Source organism: Biomphalaria glabrata, chromosome 17 (genome assembly GCF_947242115.1).
Source record: "Biomphalaria glabrata chromosome 17, xgBioGlab47.1, whole genome shotgun sequence".
NCBI lineage: Eukaryota > Metazoa > Mollusca > Gastropoda > Planorbidae > Biomphalaria > Biomphalaria glabrata.
This window is the reverse complement of record NC_074727.1, coordinates 11,562,187-11,577,677: the sequence shown is the minus strand read 5'-3', so window position 1 is coordinate 11,577,677 and position 15,491 is coordinate 11,562,187. Positions and strand designations below refer to the sequence as shown.

Below are 15,491 nucleotides of genomic sequence, written 5' to 3'. Positions count from 1 at the left end.
GCCGGGTTCCGCCCCTTGAAGCCGGCGCGTGCTAGTTTCCCTGGTAGCCCCGGGAGCTTGGTCGTGCATACCTTTCTGATCTGTAATGGGTCCCGGTTTGTGGAAATCTTCTAGTGCAGCTTCTTTGTATATGACCGAGTTCACCACAATTCCAGCATCGTACAGGAACCCTAGGTTGATTTTCTGGTATCTGGTTTGTTCGTCGTTCATCTAGTGCCTCTGTCACTACCCTTCTAACAAGTTGTTCGAATTCTTCCTCTTTGACTTCCAACCTTCGGCCTTGATGAGCGTTCCCAGATGCGTCTCTAGCGGCTTCATATGAGAGAGCGTATACGAGGGCTTCACTTGCCTTACGTCTACCACTGACTCTGGTGGCTTTCTTCAACTCGGGGTCTCGAAGCGCATCAATGAATGAGTCTGTGATAATGACTCCCAGAAAATCTTGTGATGCTGTTGGGTATGCCAGATGTGCGAGGCGTTCGATGTCTGTCTCTAGCTCCTGTAGTGTTTCATCGGGGCGCTGTAGTCGGGTCTTTAGTTGCACACGATAAACTTCTTGCAGATGTTCATCCCCGTATCGGAGTTCCATAGCTTGGACAAGGGCGGCAAAGTCTTGTTGGTTCGGTAGAGACTGTAGCAATTCGGAGGCTTTTCCTCTTAGGGATAACACAAGGGCTGTCGCTTTCTCCTCCTCGCTGTTCCATTTGTTAACTTTGGCTGCTGCGTCAAATTGCTTCTTGTACACGGACCAGGACACGGAACCATCAAACACGGGGGGCTTCATTTTTCCGGAGACTTCAGGTACAAATGACGTCACATCTGCTTCCGGTACATTAGTGTGCTTGCGTTGGACTTGTATCTTCATTTCGTCGATGGCCTTCTCCACTGCGTCGACCCTCTGATTCATCTGCTCGTCAATGTTGGTGATTCTCTCCTCCACAGCATGAATGCGTTGGTTCATTGCCAATAACTCCGATTTGATTCCCGAGTCCATCGTGTCTATCTTGTAATTGGTGTTTCCTAGCTCCTCACGAACCGCTGCCATCTGTTCCTTCTTGCTACTGGCGATTTCTTCTCGCAAATCCGGTTCGACTTCAAAAAAGATACGTGTCCGGATCTTCCCCTTCTTCCACAATGTCTTCTCGAAGGCGTGCTTGTAAGGTTTCTTTATTTCCGCTCGTCTTCAGATCTCGATTACGGAGCTCTTGCCTAAGTTCCTTCACAAGGAGTTGGTCTAGCGTTTTCGTAGTAGCCATTGCAGATCCCACTTCTGACACCAGTGTTACGTATCTCTCTATCCAGGCTCTCTGCAAACTGCACCTTACACCACCAACTTAAAGAACTTGACAACTCTGGGCTTCAAAATAACGTAATGGTTTAATGTCGATAAATAACAGCCAATACTGTACAATTGGCAGCACGTAACACAAGACTGTACAAATATCTATCCGCCTTATCAACTCTTGCACTGGTCTCTCTGTCTCGCCTCGGACTGGTACTGAGCCGTTGTAACGAACTGTAGATCGGGAAGTTGTGACTGACTGGTCTCTGATACCTTCGCTCTTTATATAGGGTCCCTACTGGCCTTCTCGAACCGGACAGAACGCCGCTCGACGTTTCTAGGTGGTCAGATGACTACAACTCTCGTGACGCTCCTGAGCTCTGTTCACAACGTCGATCCTTCCCGGACCGCCGTCGATCCTTCCCGAACCGCTGTGTTGACACTCGTCTCGGCTGACCATCGTAGCTCGTCACGGTTGACCGCTCGTCTAGCGCTGGCCTGGGGCGATTTGCGTCGGCTGACTACACACACACCACTACCCCCATTTGTGCCACCACCAGGTTTATAACAGTATGAAGGACCTTCTGCATGGCTTCTAGAAATATTTTTTTTTGCTATTATTTGATAGGAAGCCATGTTCATTTTATACTACATGCCACAAACTTTATTTCTTCATTGAACTCACTTAAGTAATTTAAACATCATATCAAAAGTTGTTGCCCCTTACTTAGCTAATGGGTTTTGTAAAAATAAATATGAGTATGTTGAATTATTATTGTGTATGCAATTTCAAAATAGTACATCTAATATTTATTTTATTATAGAAAAACATAATTGTAGCTTTAAATTTAGGATGATTAAATAACTCTGTCTGAATTGATAATTCCCTTTATATACCATTTCATATCTGTGTGGATGGCTTTATGATCCTCCATATACTCTAGTATTTCCATGAAACTTAGTTTCCAGGTTTATAAATAGCAATATTTATAATCAAATCATGGTTTTTGCTGATTTCATTTTGATTATAAAGCATTTGAAATGAAGTGTTCACATTTTTCTATTTGTTTTCTTAGATTATCATTTTATATGTTAAAATGTGGTGGAATTTGCCAGTTTCATTTCTAATGAAATGTCTTTTGAATGTTTTTTTAAGCTATTTTTTTTCTTATAAGCACAATTAGATATATCTAAGTAATAATCCTTAATTGATTTAAGAAAAAAACAAAAATCTTTTAACCTGTGATTTCAGTCTGTGAGATCCTTCGGGAGATTGTACAAAAAATTTACATTTCAAAAACTCATTTATACAATTTATTTATTTGTTATTGTATTTTTTGTTCAAATCGTCTTTCATTCCACACCATCTTCTCATTTATTTTATAGTGAAAATTTAAATACTTAAGGTTTGAAGATAGGCTGGTGTAAATGACATTAAAAAAAAAATTTGAACAAACAATTTCTGGAGACAAAGATTTTTAAGACGTATTTTTGAAACTCTAGTTAACATAAGCTAGAGGTCAGAGGTTCCCTATCATCTTTACAATGATGATATGACAAGCCAAATGAAGTCAATAAAATGCTATTGTGACTCATAGAAAAAGACTATAAAGACTTTATGCTGCATGCATACTTTAATATAATGTAATGATTATAATTATTTGTTATTTCCAATCTTTCCCTTACAACATCCTGTTCTTCCCCCTTGCAGACATTGTTCATTCCAGATCCTAGTGAACCTCCATCCCCACCCAGCCCTCCACCAGACACCAGACCAAAAGTGGTGAGCAATTTAATCTCTATTTTTGTTGGTATTGTGTTTCATCTTTTGCACACACACACACACACACAAATGGTTTGTGTTGTTGTAAGCTGTGTTTGTGAGTGTGTGATTTTTTCTATTGCGTGTCAGTCAGTTTCTTCTTATTTGCTTTTGTTTTTACTAACAAGCTAATTAGTACAAAGAACATGTCCAGCACTGAAAGATTTTTGCCACCTTTACTCTTTTGTAGCTGTTTGTGTTCATTGACTTTGTGACTGACATTTTGAGGATGTTGTCCTGGTTTTTTTAAATTTATTTTTATCATTTTTAATTCCTTTTATTTATTTTAATATTTATAATTTAACATGTTCTACTTTTTACATTTTTGTGTTAAGTTCAACACTTTCCTTTCGTAGTCAGTCTTATTTGTTTCCCTTTTTAATTCTGTGTTTTTAAGTTTGCTGAATTAGTGCTTTTATGTCTGTTTTCTGTGTCAGGTTTGTTGAATTAGTGCTTACATTTCTGTTTTCTATGTCAGGTTTTGCTGAATTAGTGCTTACATTTCTGTTTTCTGTGTCAGGTTTGCTGAATTAGTGCTTTTATGTCTGTTTTCTATGTCAGGTCTGCTGAATTAGTGCTTATATGTCTGTTTTCTGCATTAGGTTTGATAAGTGCTATACATTAAATTTTAAATGTTCCATTCCAGATTTCTAGAATAAATTGAGTCTTAAACTTCTATGCCAGGCTGTTGTGACTCCTTTCTCTTTTCATGTTTAACTTCTGTGCTACATAAATTGGAACATTTTGAAACAATCACACAATTTTAAATTGTAAAGTTTTTCTATGATATGTATGAAAAACAATAAATTCTAAATGGTCAAATCAGAGATTCTATTAAATACAAGTTCTTAACAATATCCTCAGCTAAGATGTTTATGGTTTTAAGTGCATTGTGTTTGTATTTAATGTGATGCTTTAAAAAAAAAAGATGGAAACATCTAACATGTAATGTTAATTTGCTATTTGAAAGAGGAATGTGAGTTTTGTAGTTTGGAAAAGGGTTGAGGATGGAGAGACTTTGAGATCTTTAGAGCTAATCTGAGTTTAATATTAGCTGCATAGTTGTTGTTTTTTTTTGTTTTGTTTTGTATTGATCAATTACATTGTTTCTACCTAAATTTAGCTAATAAGTGATCTGTGTTTTTTTTTTCTTAACAGAAATTTTTAGCAAAATTAAAATCATTTGTTGCTATATTTCTTGCTGGTAGTTCAGTTAAAGATATCAAAATATTTAAATAGAAAGTTTTCATTACATCTCACATTCATCAAGCAGGATATCATTGCATTTTGTAGCCAGTGAAGCATGTTTGAAATTAGGTGACACTTGTTTTGTTTTTATTTTTATGTAATAGATATTCTAAAGAATTTCTGACACTGTTTGAGAAACTTCACAGAAAGAGGCTAACGCCATGGGAATAAATATTAGCATATAGTTTAATATAATTTTAGTTGCTCTTTTTTTAATCTGGAGTTTTATATTTATGTGTGTTTGTCTGTTCACCTTCTGAATAATTTTCCCTTTTGCTGTTCATGCTTGTATTTTAATATGCTGTGAAAAAATCCCTTTTTTTACTTCAGTTTTTTTTTAGCGAAGCTACAAATATCTGTCAAAGGTTGTTTTTTTTTTTAGCTTTAATATATTTCTGTATTATCATTTGTAATTTTATTATTGTGCTTATATTTAGAACATCTTAATATATTTCTCATCCAAACGTATATGCAGATGATTATAACTTTTCTTTGTCAATTTGAAAAAAAAAGTTGATTGGCTTTTTAATCCTTACCAGTTTTAATATTTTTGAGGAGTTCGCAGCCAGGTCTGAATTAAATTCTAGCTGATTCATAGTATTTACAAGAAATTAGAAAATTCAAATAAAACAGACATCCAGTTAAATTTTATGTAATATTTTATTTATAACAATGAAAAATGTTCCAAACATGATGTCTGAATGTTTGTTTTTGAAAACTTATTTGTGTATGGCACTTTTTAAAGCACTCCCAAGGGTGCACTCCAGGGTGAAGTAACTGACCAACTGAGAGTAATTTTTACTTTACTGTAGAATACTGTCTTACGCCCACCTCCAGGTGTTTTTCTGTTACTGCTAACACCGAAGTCTTTAGTCTTTCTATTTGGGAAGTTAGCTATGAAATGCTGTCTTTTGTTTAGTCTCTGGTTTAATTCCCCCCCCCCTTTCTGCACCACCTCTGATGCTGTGAGAAACGATCTTGGTCGAGCTATTTTATTTATTTTTTAGAATTAATTCATGATTATCATTTACTTTCTAGTTTATAAAATAATAATTTAAAATTTAGGAATCAGGAAATGGAACAAAAAGTTTGATATTCAACTTAAATTTGATCCTAATTATTAAGGCACACTGGATGGGACATTTGACCGGAACGAGAAAAAATAAATGTCCCACCCACTGGGACATTCGACCAGAAAGGGCTAAAGAAATAATGAGATTGTCATATTAAAATATATTACCTACAAGTATACGGTTTGTAGAGACCAAGGTTTAAATTTTAGGTCTAAGTTAGCGTAATTTTGGTTTTACTATTATTATTTATAGCTAGAAGCATAAAAATAGATGGATTTTTGTAAAAATTAGTATTTAAAAAAAAAATTAAAAATAAATAAAAGTTCAGTTTGAGGATGGAGTATTAAATTTTTTTTTTTAAAGAGTAATCTTCATATCTAGAGATTGGAATATTCATTAAAAAGTTTTTAAGGAAAACTCTCTACTCCAGTATTTTTTTTTTACATCCATTATTTTTATTCTACATCCATTATTTGAATTTTTGAAGGCTTCTGCCAGAGTACAGAAAATAAGTGTATTCATAGAGAGTTAGACTTAAAGTTTATATTTTTTTAAGCACATTTTTTTTTTATGATTTGCTAAAGTACATTCACTTGAACTTAAACTAAATTCACCAAAGCTGCCTAAAAATGTCCACTACACCATCTGGTGGAACCTCACTTTGAACATGTGATGAGAATCCAATTAAAAATCCTTCAACACAAAGTTTGCATTGAATGAACTACACCCATTTCATATTGTTAGCTGTTTAATTTTTCTTATTGTGTTAAATCTTTCTTAAACTTCTTTATTCTGTTCTTCAATCAAAGGAGGAATTAGTAAGTGTAAATTTGTTAGTTTATGTGTCTGCATGCTCTTACTTTGTTTGTGATGGTACTGATGTTGTGATGAGAACAGCCTAGATAATTATATAAATCAACAATTCAAGTTGAAACAGCTATTCTGACTTTTTTTCTCCCTGTGGATAGTTTTAAATGCTATGATTTGACTTGACCTAGAAAAGTTAGGGATTAAGGCCTTAAAAAAATAAAACCTATAGTCTAGCTTGAGTTATTGTTCAGATATATTAGGCTATAATGTGCTTCATCTTACTGTTAGGGATGTCGAATATTGCCTATGACAATTAATTTTCTTGTGCTTTTATTCAATCAATTAGTTGAGCCTATCCCAGAATACACTGTGCCTGGGCTACTCACAAACACATGTCATCAGTGATGAATGACATTTGTTATTTCTCACATGAGCACAGGAGTCTCATCCCTCTCTGGGGAATAAATAAAAATACTTATTGGATTGTGTGTTCTGAATGGAATATGGAACTTTCTGTTTTATCCATTTTTTTTTTTCTTAAATTGTGAAAGTAGTTTTAAAAAAAAAAAAACAACTGAAATTTATATTTGAGCCTAGTGGATATTATTGACTAATAATAAAAATCAGTCACTTGCGTTCTGTATAAATCCAGTGTTAAACTTTAGGCTTTTGTGCTTACACACTTTGTTTTTCGTTTAATTTAGTTTGTTTGTTGTTGCTTTTCTTACAATTTACTGTATTTGGAAATTTTTGTGGACATTTTACATGTTTTTTTTTAAATACTTTTTTTTCAACATTTCATTGCATGTAATAATACAAAAAATGTTTAAGCATCAAAAACTCTTTCCTATTTTTTGTTTCACTGTTGTGATATTTACTATGCAACTAAGTGTGACAGTGGGTACTCATAGTCTTTGGGCTCATAAAGAGTCATGTTTTTATCCCCCCCCCCCTCCTTTTCAATGAATCATAAATAAAAATGAATCAAAACTATTTTGGTTTTGAAATGTGTTATTAACATTGACTTTTCTTAGAATGTTCTAATGAGTCATTTACATACCTTTTTTGTGAACATTCTGTATTTGATTGATATAAAAAACATTTTTAATACTACTTTTACCTACTTTTAAACACAGCATACTATAACTAGTAATAGGGTAAGAGTTCTATCCTTTTAAAAAAAAATCTACTCTTTGTTGATTTATGTTTTTTTTGTCATATTTTACACTGTGGATGTGCAAACTAATAGTTTGACCATGGCTGTCATTAATTCATAGTCACTTTTCTTTATAGACCAGAAAGAAATCCTAAATTTGAAGTAAACCCTAGGAAAATTGCTGGGCTGCAAGTACACCTTCCCATTGAAGATCATTTTGGGTGCTCTCTTCTGCAGCATTAGGTCTCTATTCAATCACTTTCTCTACACGCACACACACAAAAAGCTTTTTTAAGAAAGCAAAAGCATGAAATGACTTGATTTTTTTAGTCCTGACAAAATGTATAATTAAGAAAGCCAGTCAGGAAAAAAAACAATAAAATACAAATTCTAACAAAATTTTAGAGACACCTCCCCCCCTTCCCTCATGAAAAAAAAAGTCAAATGTGTGCAACTTTGGATAGTTTTTCTATCTTTGATGAAGTCTACATCATCTTTGAAAGGGGAACTTTACCTACTTACATCATCCTTTTGGAGAAGAATCCTACAGAAGGAAAGCAGAATTGGAAGAAAGGAAAACTAAACAGGTAGAAAGGAACTAATCAGATTCTAGATTGCTCATTAACACTTTAACAAGTACCAACCGAAAACTGATGCTTGCTTCCAGTACATTTACTCACTTTAACAAGACAAGATACAATGGAACTGTTAACGGCATCATTTGTTTCTGGAGATTTAATTTATACCCACATCAGATTATTTTATTACTATTTTAGTCGCTATTGTAATACATACTCCTTGTCATTTTATAAAAATGCATTTAAGATACTCATACATTTTAAATAATTTGATTAGTGCTTTTGTGTTAACCAGTTTGATGGTAATAAAACAATAATATAAAGTAGTTTAAGTTTTCTTTTTGCATTGAAAAAACAACAGCACACAAAGGAAGGAAGAAAATAACTGGCCTAAATGTTATCTGCTTTTATAGATTCTTATACCTTCACTAAATAATGTAGTAGCATTGTTAATTTGATTAGCTTCTGTCATCATATAGTTTAGAGAATACATAGTGTTATGGCACCATTAGGAATTAGTTATTTGTTTCACAAATAGGGGAAGTTTTGACTTAGAGACAGTGACATGACTAGTAAAAATTAGACTAGGTTTTGTGGAAGAATAACGAAATGTAAACAGAGACTACTGTTGATGGCTTTAGAGAGAGGAAGCTTTTATGAACATGTAGATTTAGCTTAATGACATTCGATGGTTCCCTTCGTTATTATTAAACTTCTTGTTCCACATTTACTATCAGCGTTATCTAACTTATATTGTTAGCCTTTCACCTATGTTATTGGACTTCCTTATTTGAGTGTTACCTCCGTTTAACTTAGCTGCATAAAACAATGTGGAAGTGCCTAACAATACTGAGTAATTATTCATTTATCTTAAGTCAGAAGGAGACACAGATATAAGCCATCATTCTGTTTAATTAACTATAATTATGTAGCAAGTGTCTTTAAGTTTGTTACATTAATCATTTCTTTTGCAAATAACTTTAGTTGTCTATCTGTCAATGTCATTTATTATTGTAGTTAACATTTTGTTTATCATTATCCATATTCTAAACATTCACATTCAAAATGTATTCAACAAAACCATAATAACATTTTTTGGCTTGCTTTTTGTTGCTTTACATGTTCAGGGTACATTTACTTTACAGTATAAATGTGTAAACTCATTTGGAAAATGTTTCAAACCACTCCCCTGCAATAGGTTTTACTGTAGATCAGTTTAACTTTAGTGACACCAGGGAATTAATTCAGATCCGACTTTTACTTGGAGCCCAAAGTTCACAGATTGACTTCACTTGATGAATAAGTAAGGGTCACAGTTCAAGTTTAGGGTGACCACTGATTAAAGGCTACTGCTGTAAATTAATGAAATGAAATGGTTGTCACTGTCCAAAATTTGAACATGAAATAACATTGGATTTTTTGAAGTCATTTTTAAGGTTTTAAGTCATTCTATTATGACAGGAGGGCTGCTTGGTCAAGTGGTATGTGCTTCGGACTGTCATCTCAATGGTCCCAGGTTTGAGCCCTGACTGCTGCCATCCCCTGGGTCCAGCAGGAGGTTTGGTCAAGGACTTAATAATCTTAATCTTTGTTCAAAAATTCTACAACAAACTTAAAAAATACAATAAATCTTTTTTTCAGCTGAGCTCCTCTAACTTAAGTTAATTTGTATACATGGATTATTTTTTAGGCACTTTCAGGGCTGCACAGTTACCTCAATGATGATTGTATTCTTACTAATAATTAATGGTTTTGTTTACACACTGTTATGTTGTTGTCCTTAGATGTGATATTCTATGGTATTTAGATTTGAAATTGTTCTCAAACTCAGGTGTGATCGTGTCTTTGGTGCTTCAATGTGATTTTGTTTAGATTTGATGTTGTTTAAATGTGACGTTATTAGTGTGATTAGATGTCTTGTTGTTACTCCACTTATTGTCAGTATGTCCTGTATATTTCTAGTGTCTTTTCCCTTACTGCTTTGACTGAAAGTCTTACTCTTCAGTGTTCCTGCAATGTGACTGTAATTTATAAAATATTTCCCTGCTTTACGCTGTCAATTTATCTGATAATTCTTACAATATAAAGCCAAGAATTCTGTTTAAAACAACTTGTATTACACTTAGCTTCTGGTTGTTTTAGTATAGTTTCTGATACAGTATGGGCTGTATCTTAGATATTTTCCTGTGTAAAATTTGCCAGAAATATAAGACCGAGCTGGTAAGAATAATAGAAAGTTAAATTTTTGCTTTAACCAAAGTACATTTGTAATTATCATAATTGTTTTCTTTACTGATATTTTCCTTCCTTGATTTTTTTTTCTGATGGAAGGTTGTTTTTTTAAATAGATTTAAATAAGGACTTATTATATTTGTTTTTGGCTACTTAAGTTCTTTACACCAGAAAATTATTAGCATAAAGTAATTATTTGTCTCTGTCTCATTATAGGATGTCCCACTGCCTAGCTTAAAAGATGGACCAATGCCATCAATTCCTGGTCATGCTGTTCCAGTGTCCAACCAGCTCAGGTCTGAATCCTTTGAAGAAAAAATCAGCTCTCCCAAGAGCCGTCTTCCTGAGCAGACAAGCCAGGAAGAGACAGACAGGGAGTGCATGCAGAAATTTGTCAAGGGTCCAGCACGACGTGTGATGGAGGAGGAAGAGGATGATAACTCATCTTCGAATCATGAGGTCAGTTGAGTTAAAACAAAAAATGTAGGAAGAGGATGATAACTCATCTTCGAATCATGAGGTCAGTTGAGTTAAAACAAAAAATGTAGGAAGAGGATGATAACTCATCTTCAAATCATGAGGTCAGTTGAGTAAAAAAAAAAATGTAGGAAGAGGATGATAACTCATCTTCAAATCATGAGGTCAGTTGAGTTAAAACAAAAAATGTAGGAAGAGGATGATAACTCATCTTCGAATCATGAGGTCAGTTGAGTTAAAACAAAAAATGTAGGAAGAGGATGATAACTCATCTTCAAATCATGAGGTCAGTTGAGTAAAAAAAAAAAATGTAGGAAGAGGATGATAACTCATCTTCAAATCATGAGGTCAGTTGAGTTAAAACAAAAAATGTAGGAAGAGGATGATTTATAACTCATCTTCGAATCATGAGGTCAGTTGAGTTAAAACAAAAAATGTAGGAAGAGGATGATAACTCATCTTCGAATCATGAGGTCAGTTGAGTAAAACAAAAAATGTAGGTATAACAGCCTACAGTGTTCTGCAGTCTCTCAGTTGAAATGGAAGCCTTCTCCCAAATACCCCCCCCCCCTCAAACTGGTCCACAAAAAGATTGGACCAATCATACTGAACATGCTATAATCATGAAAGATGAGCTATACTATAGCAATGCCAAAAAAAAAAAAAAAGACTTTAATCTCCCTTACTTCTGTCACTTCAGAATAAAAAATACTGATGGTTTGAATCCTAACACATTCTTGGATTTAGTCATTTCTGTTTATACTATTATTGTTTATAGAATGAATTAGTTTGGAAATGTGTTGTAGGGTTTTTAAATCTCTCTCTTAAGAACAACTCTTCATAAGTTGAATTATGTATTTTCTTTTACTTCTGTAAGTTTATTTGCATCAAGACAAAAGCTGGCCTGGTTATTGAGTATGTTCCATAAACAAAAAGTCATTTGATGTTTTGAGTCCAAAAAAGTCAAAATTATGCCCCCCTACCCTCAAGCCTTATCCAGCTCTTATCTGTCCCCTCAAAACTTCTGCTGGCTGTTTATGATGAAGCCCCAGAGGATCAGTTCCATTGAACTCTCTGTGGTGTGACCCATGACCCATTGGCCTGAAATGTTAAAATGTCAGGAAAAGGTTGGGCAACATGACACAAAGCCACTGTTACTGGCATCAATGTAACTACAATTATTAACAAAGAAAAACTAAAGACATTTTCCTGTACAAAGATTTAACTAGTAAAAAAGAAAAAGAAAAAACTGACTGATTATATGGATATTAAAATTACAATCCTTTAATAAGAAGCACATGAGTGAAGAAAAAAAAAACCAGCAACTCTTACATACAATGAAAGATGTACTTGTTTGCAGAATTTAACAATATTTTATAATTTTAAAATGGAACTTGCGATACATAAGAAAGGAAAATGAGTTTGACAGATATAAAACTACTTGCATGCATTCCTTAACTATAACAGACACGATTTTCTTTCTGTATACTGCAGGGAATCATCATTAAAGGGACACTGTTGGTGACGCCCAATGCAATCATGTTTGACCCTGACGCCAGTGATCTTGCTGTGGTCAGCAGCAAAGATGCATCCAAGTTTGGCATGGTGGTCTATATGGACGAGATAAAAAGTGTTGCATTGTTCCATGATTTTTCCCCTCGCATGTTTTGGAGACAGCCAAAGTAAATATATTTTAATGTCCTATATAGTTAATATATTCAAATGTCCTATATAGTTAATATATTCAAATGTCCTATATAGTTAATTAATTCAAATTTCCTATATAGTTAATATATTCAAATGTTCTATATAGTTAATATATTCAAATGTTCTATATAGTTAATATATTCAAATGTCCTATATAGTTAATATATTCAAATGTTCTATATAGTTAGTTTTCTGATCAATGATGTTTAACAATATGTCTACTGAGAAAAATAAAATACAATGTCTTGAGTGTAGACTTATGTTGCTTTATATAAGCTACAACCCTGTTCATTCATTAGATTGTAATAAAAGTAATTAATATATTTTTATAATCATAAATATTCTTTTGTTAGGTTTCTTTAAAATATTTGTGGGTGTTCATTCATGCAATATACAAAAGTATTGAGTTATATGTGTATTCTTAAGGCTATAGCTATTACCAAAATTGTTTAATCCATTTTAAAATTGTTAAAATGTTAAGAATTTCACGTTAACGATCTATGGATAATCATTAGAATGAAAATACCTGGTTATGGTATATTATATATTCTATAAAAACAAAACAAAAAAAAAATGAATAGAAAGATGGTGAGCCAGTTTCCTGGCAATACAACAATACTAATCAATTTATTTCAATCAGTGTACATACATTTCACCCAGGAATAGGGTTTGAAGTCTTCATGTGTTTTTCCATCAAGTGGTGAATCCAAAAGTTATTACTGTTACTACTCAAGGCATAATAGCCTTGTACTTATGAGTCTAAAACAATCGGGAATTCTTCCTCCAGTTACTCTTTGGACGATTTACTTTTTTTTTTTTTTTTTTGAAGCAAAATTTTATTGTTAAATGGCTTTAAAGGGTGCATATGATTATGATTTTGTTTTGATTTCAGGGAAATCAGAGCTCATTCCCCAAAACCTGAACCCTACCGTCCAGCTGTTGAAGGTCAAGCAGATGAGGAGCTAGAACAGGACAATAGATCAGCATCTCCAATGATGCAAGCAGATTCAAGACCTGCTCCAGATGGGGCCAGTGTGGCTGGAGACACTGGTCAGTCCAGGCCAACACCTTATGGGGAGGATACTGACAAAGATGATCAGGGGGCATTTAAGACAGGGAGGACATCAGAAGAACTGGAAGAAATGGCTGACTTGTCAAGGGTAGGTCCTATCTAAATAGAAGGGAAGACTTTTACTTTAAATAGTAATTATTACTTAAAAGGACATTTAACAAAAAAAAAGAAAAAATATGTTTAAAGTACTTTTAAAAAATTAAATGAAAATCACATTGATATCTTATTAGCATTTTTACACAAAATTATGTCTTTAATATAAAAAAAAGCCCAAATTTTAAACATGTTTTTATCTATATATTTTTTAAAATTAATTGTCTTAGTATTAAATTAATTCAAACACTTAAGTCTTTTATTAATTTTTTGTAGCTTTTACAGCAATAAAATATTTACTTTCAAGCTTATAAATACAAATCGCTATTAATTCAATACTTTGGAATATGATAAAAGTTAAAACTTCTCTATTAATTGTCTGGTTTTATCAATCACTGTTACATAATTACTTGTGTTTAATTTTTTGCCAGGAGCACCATGACTCACCTCCACAACAAGGCAGAGCCTCCGAAGAAGTTGCTAATACAATGACACAATCACCTGATAGCAATGTCCATTCCCCACTTGTCAAACAGATGTCTAGAAGCTCTGAGCTAGAAGTAAGTGAAATGGCCCTGCTGCAGGACTCCCCTGATGGCATTGGAGAGACAAGAGACTTTGGCCCCCACATGGGTCGATCATCCTCAGAGGTCCATCGACACACATCTAGCTCTCTGGGTCGAGTCTCAGACTCTTCACCGGGTGACACCACTGGACGGTCATTCTTTGCCGAACCCGGAGACTCTGCTGGTGATAGCCTAGGTACCCCTACTCAAGGTTTCTCCCCGCTTCACTTCACCGACCGATCTCCGAAAAGTGTACTGGCACACCCGAAACCTGTGCCCGGTCAGCCGGCATTACATTTGTCTCAATCATCTGGTCAGTATAGTGACCTCAAGGCTCAGAAGATTCTAGAAGACCCAGAGGCTGTAGTTAATGTGCCTCAGACAGGAACTGCTGATTCCTCTTTAGACTCTGGCAGTGGTCATCATACTGGCCAACAAAGTCTAGCTGAGGATATTGCAAAATTGGCCTTAGAAGATTATTCAAAGAGTGGCCTAAGTGGAGAAGGGTCAATCCAGAACAGCTTAGAAAGTTCTCATAGTAACATAGACGGTGAAACAAAACCTTCCATGTCCAAATCTCCTCACCTGCTGGTGGATACAAAATTGGGTGCTGACAACTCTGCAAAAGCAGATGACCCTTCAAAGTCGACAGCCACAACTGGCAGTGCCAGCAATAGTCCTTTGTCCACCTTCTCACCACTCCGTGCCCAAGCTCAACTGTCCAACATATTCAGCTACACCAGCAGCTTCATCCAGAACATACATAAGACCTACAAAAGCTCTGCCCCAGCTCTCTCAGCCTTGACTGCCAAGGAAATAGGCAGAATGAGAGCCAAGTCTTCACCAGTGTTTCCTTCAGGTGGCCTACAACTCAGAAGTGGTTTCACCAAAGAGGATATGGAAAAGATCCTTGGACCAGATCCAAAAGGTTTCTTTGTTTTTATATTACCTTTTTTGTTTTATTCATTTAAGTAAAATAAAAGTTCCCCCTTTGAGACCTTGTAATCTTTGGGGCACCTTTACTTTTTCCTAACTTATGTCAGATACCTATTAAAGCTAGGTGAACTAAGAGGCCCCCTAAAGATTAAATATCCCAGTCTTCACCAGGATTCGAAGCTGGGACCCCCTCGGTTTGAAAGCCAAGAGCTAAGGACATTTGCTGAGTAAAAAAAAATATTTGTTTAGATCTGAAAACTATCAGAATAAATTGAAATTTTGTGATTTTTAAAATAATATTTATATTGGTAACATGTCCTATTTATCTTTATTTTTTTCTCTATTTTGAGGTTAAAATTTCTATTTTGTTTTTATAACATTGTGGATTTTGCTACATTTGGTTAAGCATTTAAACTATTTCTATCTTTGATCACACATC

General features: G+C 34.3%; 1 protein-coding gene across 12 annotated transcripts in view; it reads left to right on the top strand.

Annotated features, from left to right (window-relative positions):
* The window catches only part of LOC106055549 (oxidation resistance protein 1-like), a 94,963-nt gene that overhangs the window by 53,014 nt on the left and 26,458 nt on the right, over positions 1-15,491 (top strand). For 11 of the 12 annotated variants that reach the window (XM_056015732.1, XM_056015730.1, XM_056015724.1 and 8 more), the window contains 5 exons: positions 2,994-3,065; positions 10,418-10,660; positions 12,173-12,360; positions 13,278-13,545; positions 13,982-15,044. In XM_056015732.1, the coding sequence (XP_055871707.1) occupies positions 2,994-3,065; positions 10,418-10,660; positions 12,173-12,360; positions 13,278-13,545; positions 13,982-15,044 (1,834 nt within the window). The remainder of the gene's footprint in view (positions 1-2,993; positions 3,066-10,417; positions 10,661-12,172; positions 12,361-13,277; positions 13,546-13,981; positions 15,045-15,491) is intronic. The other variant, XM_056015726.1, reaches the window with a different exon arrangement.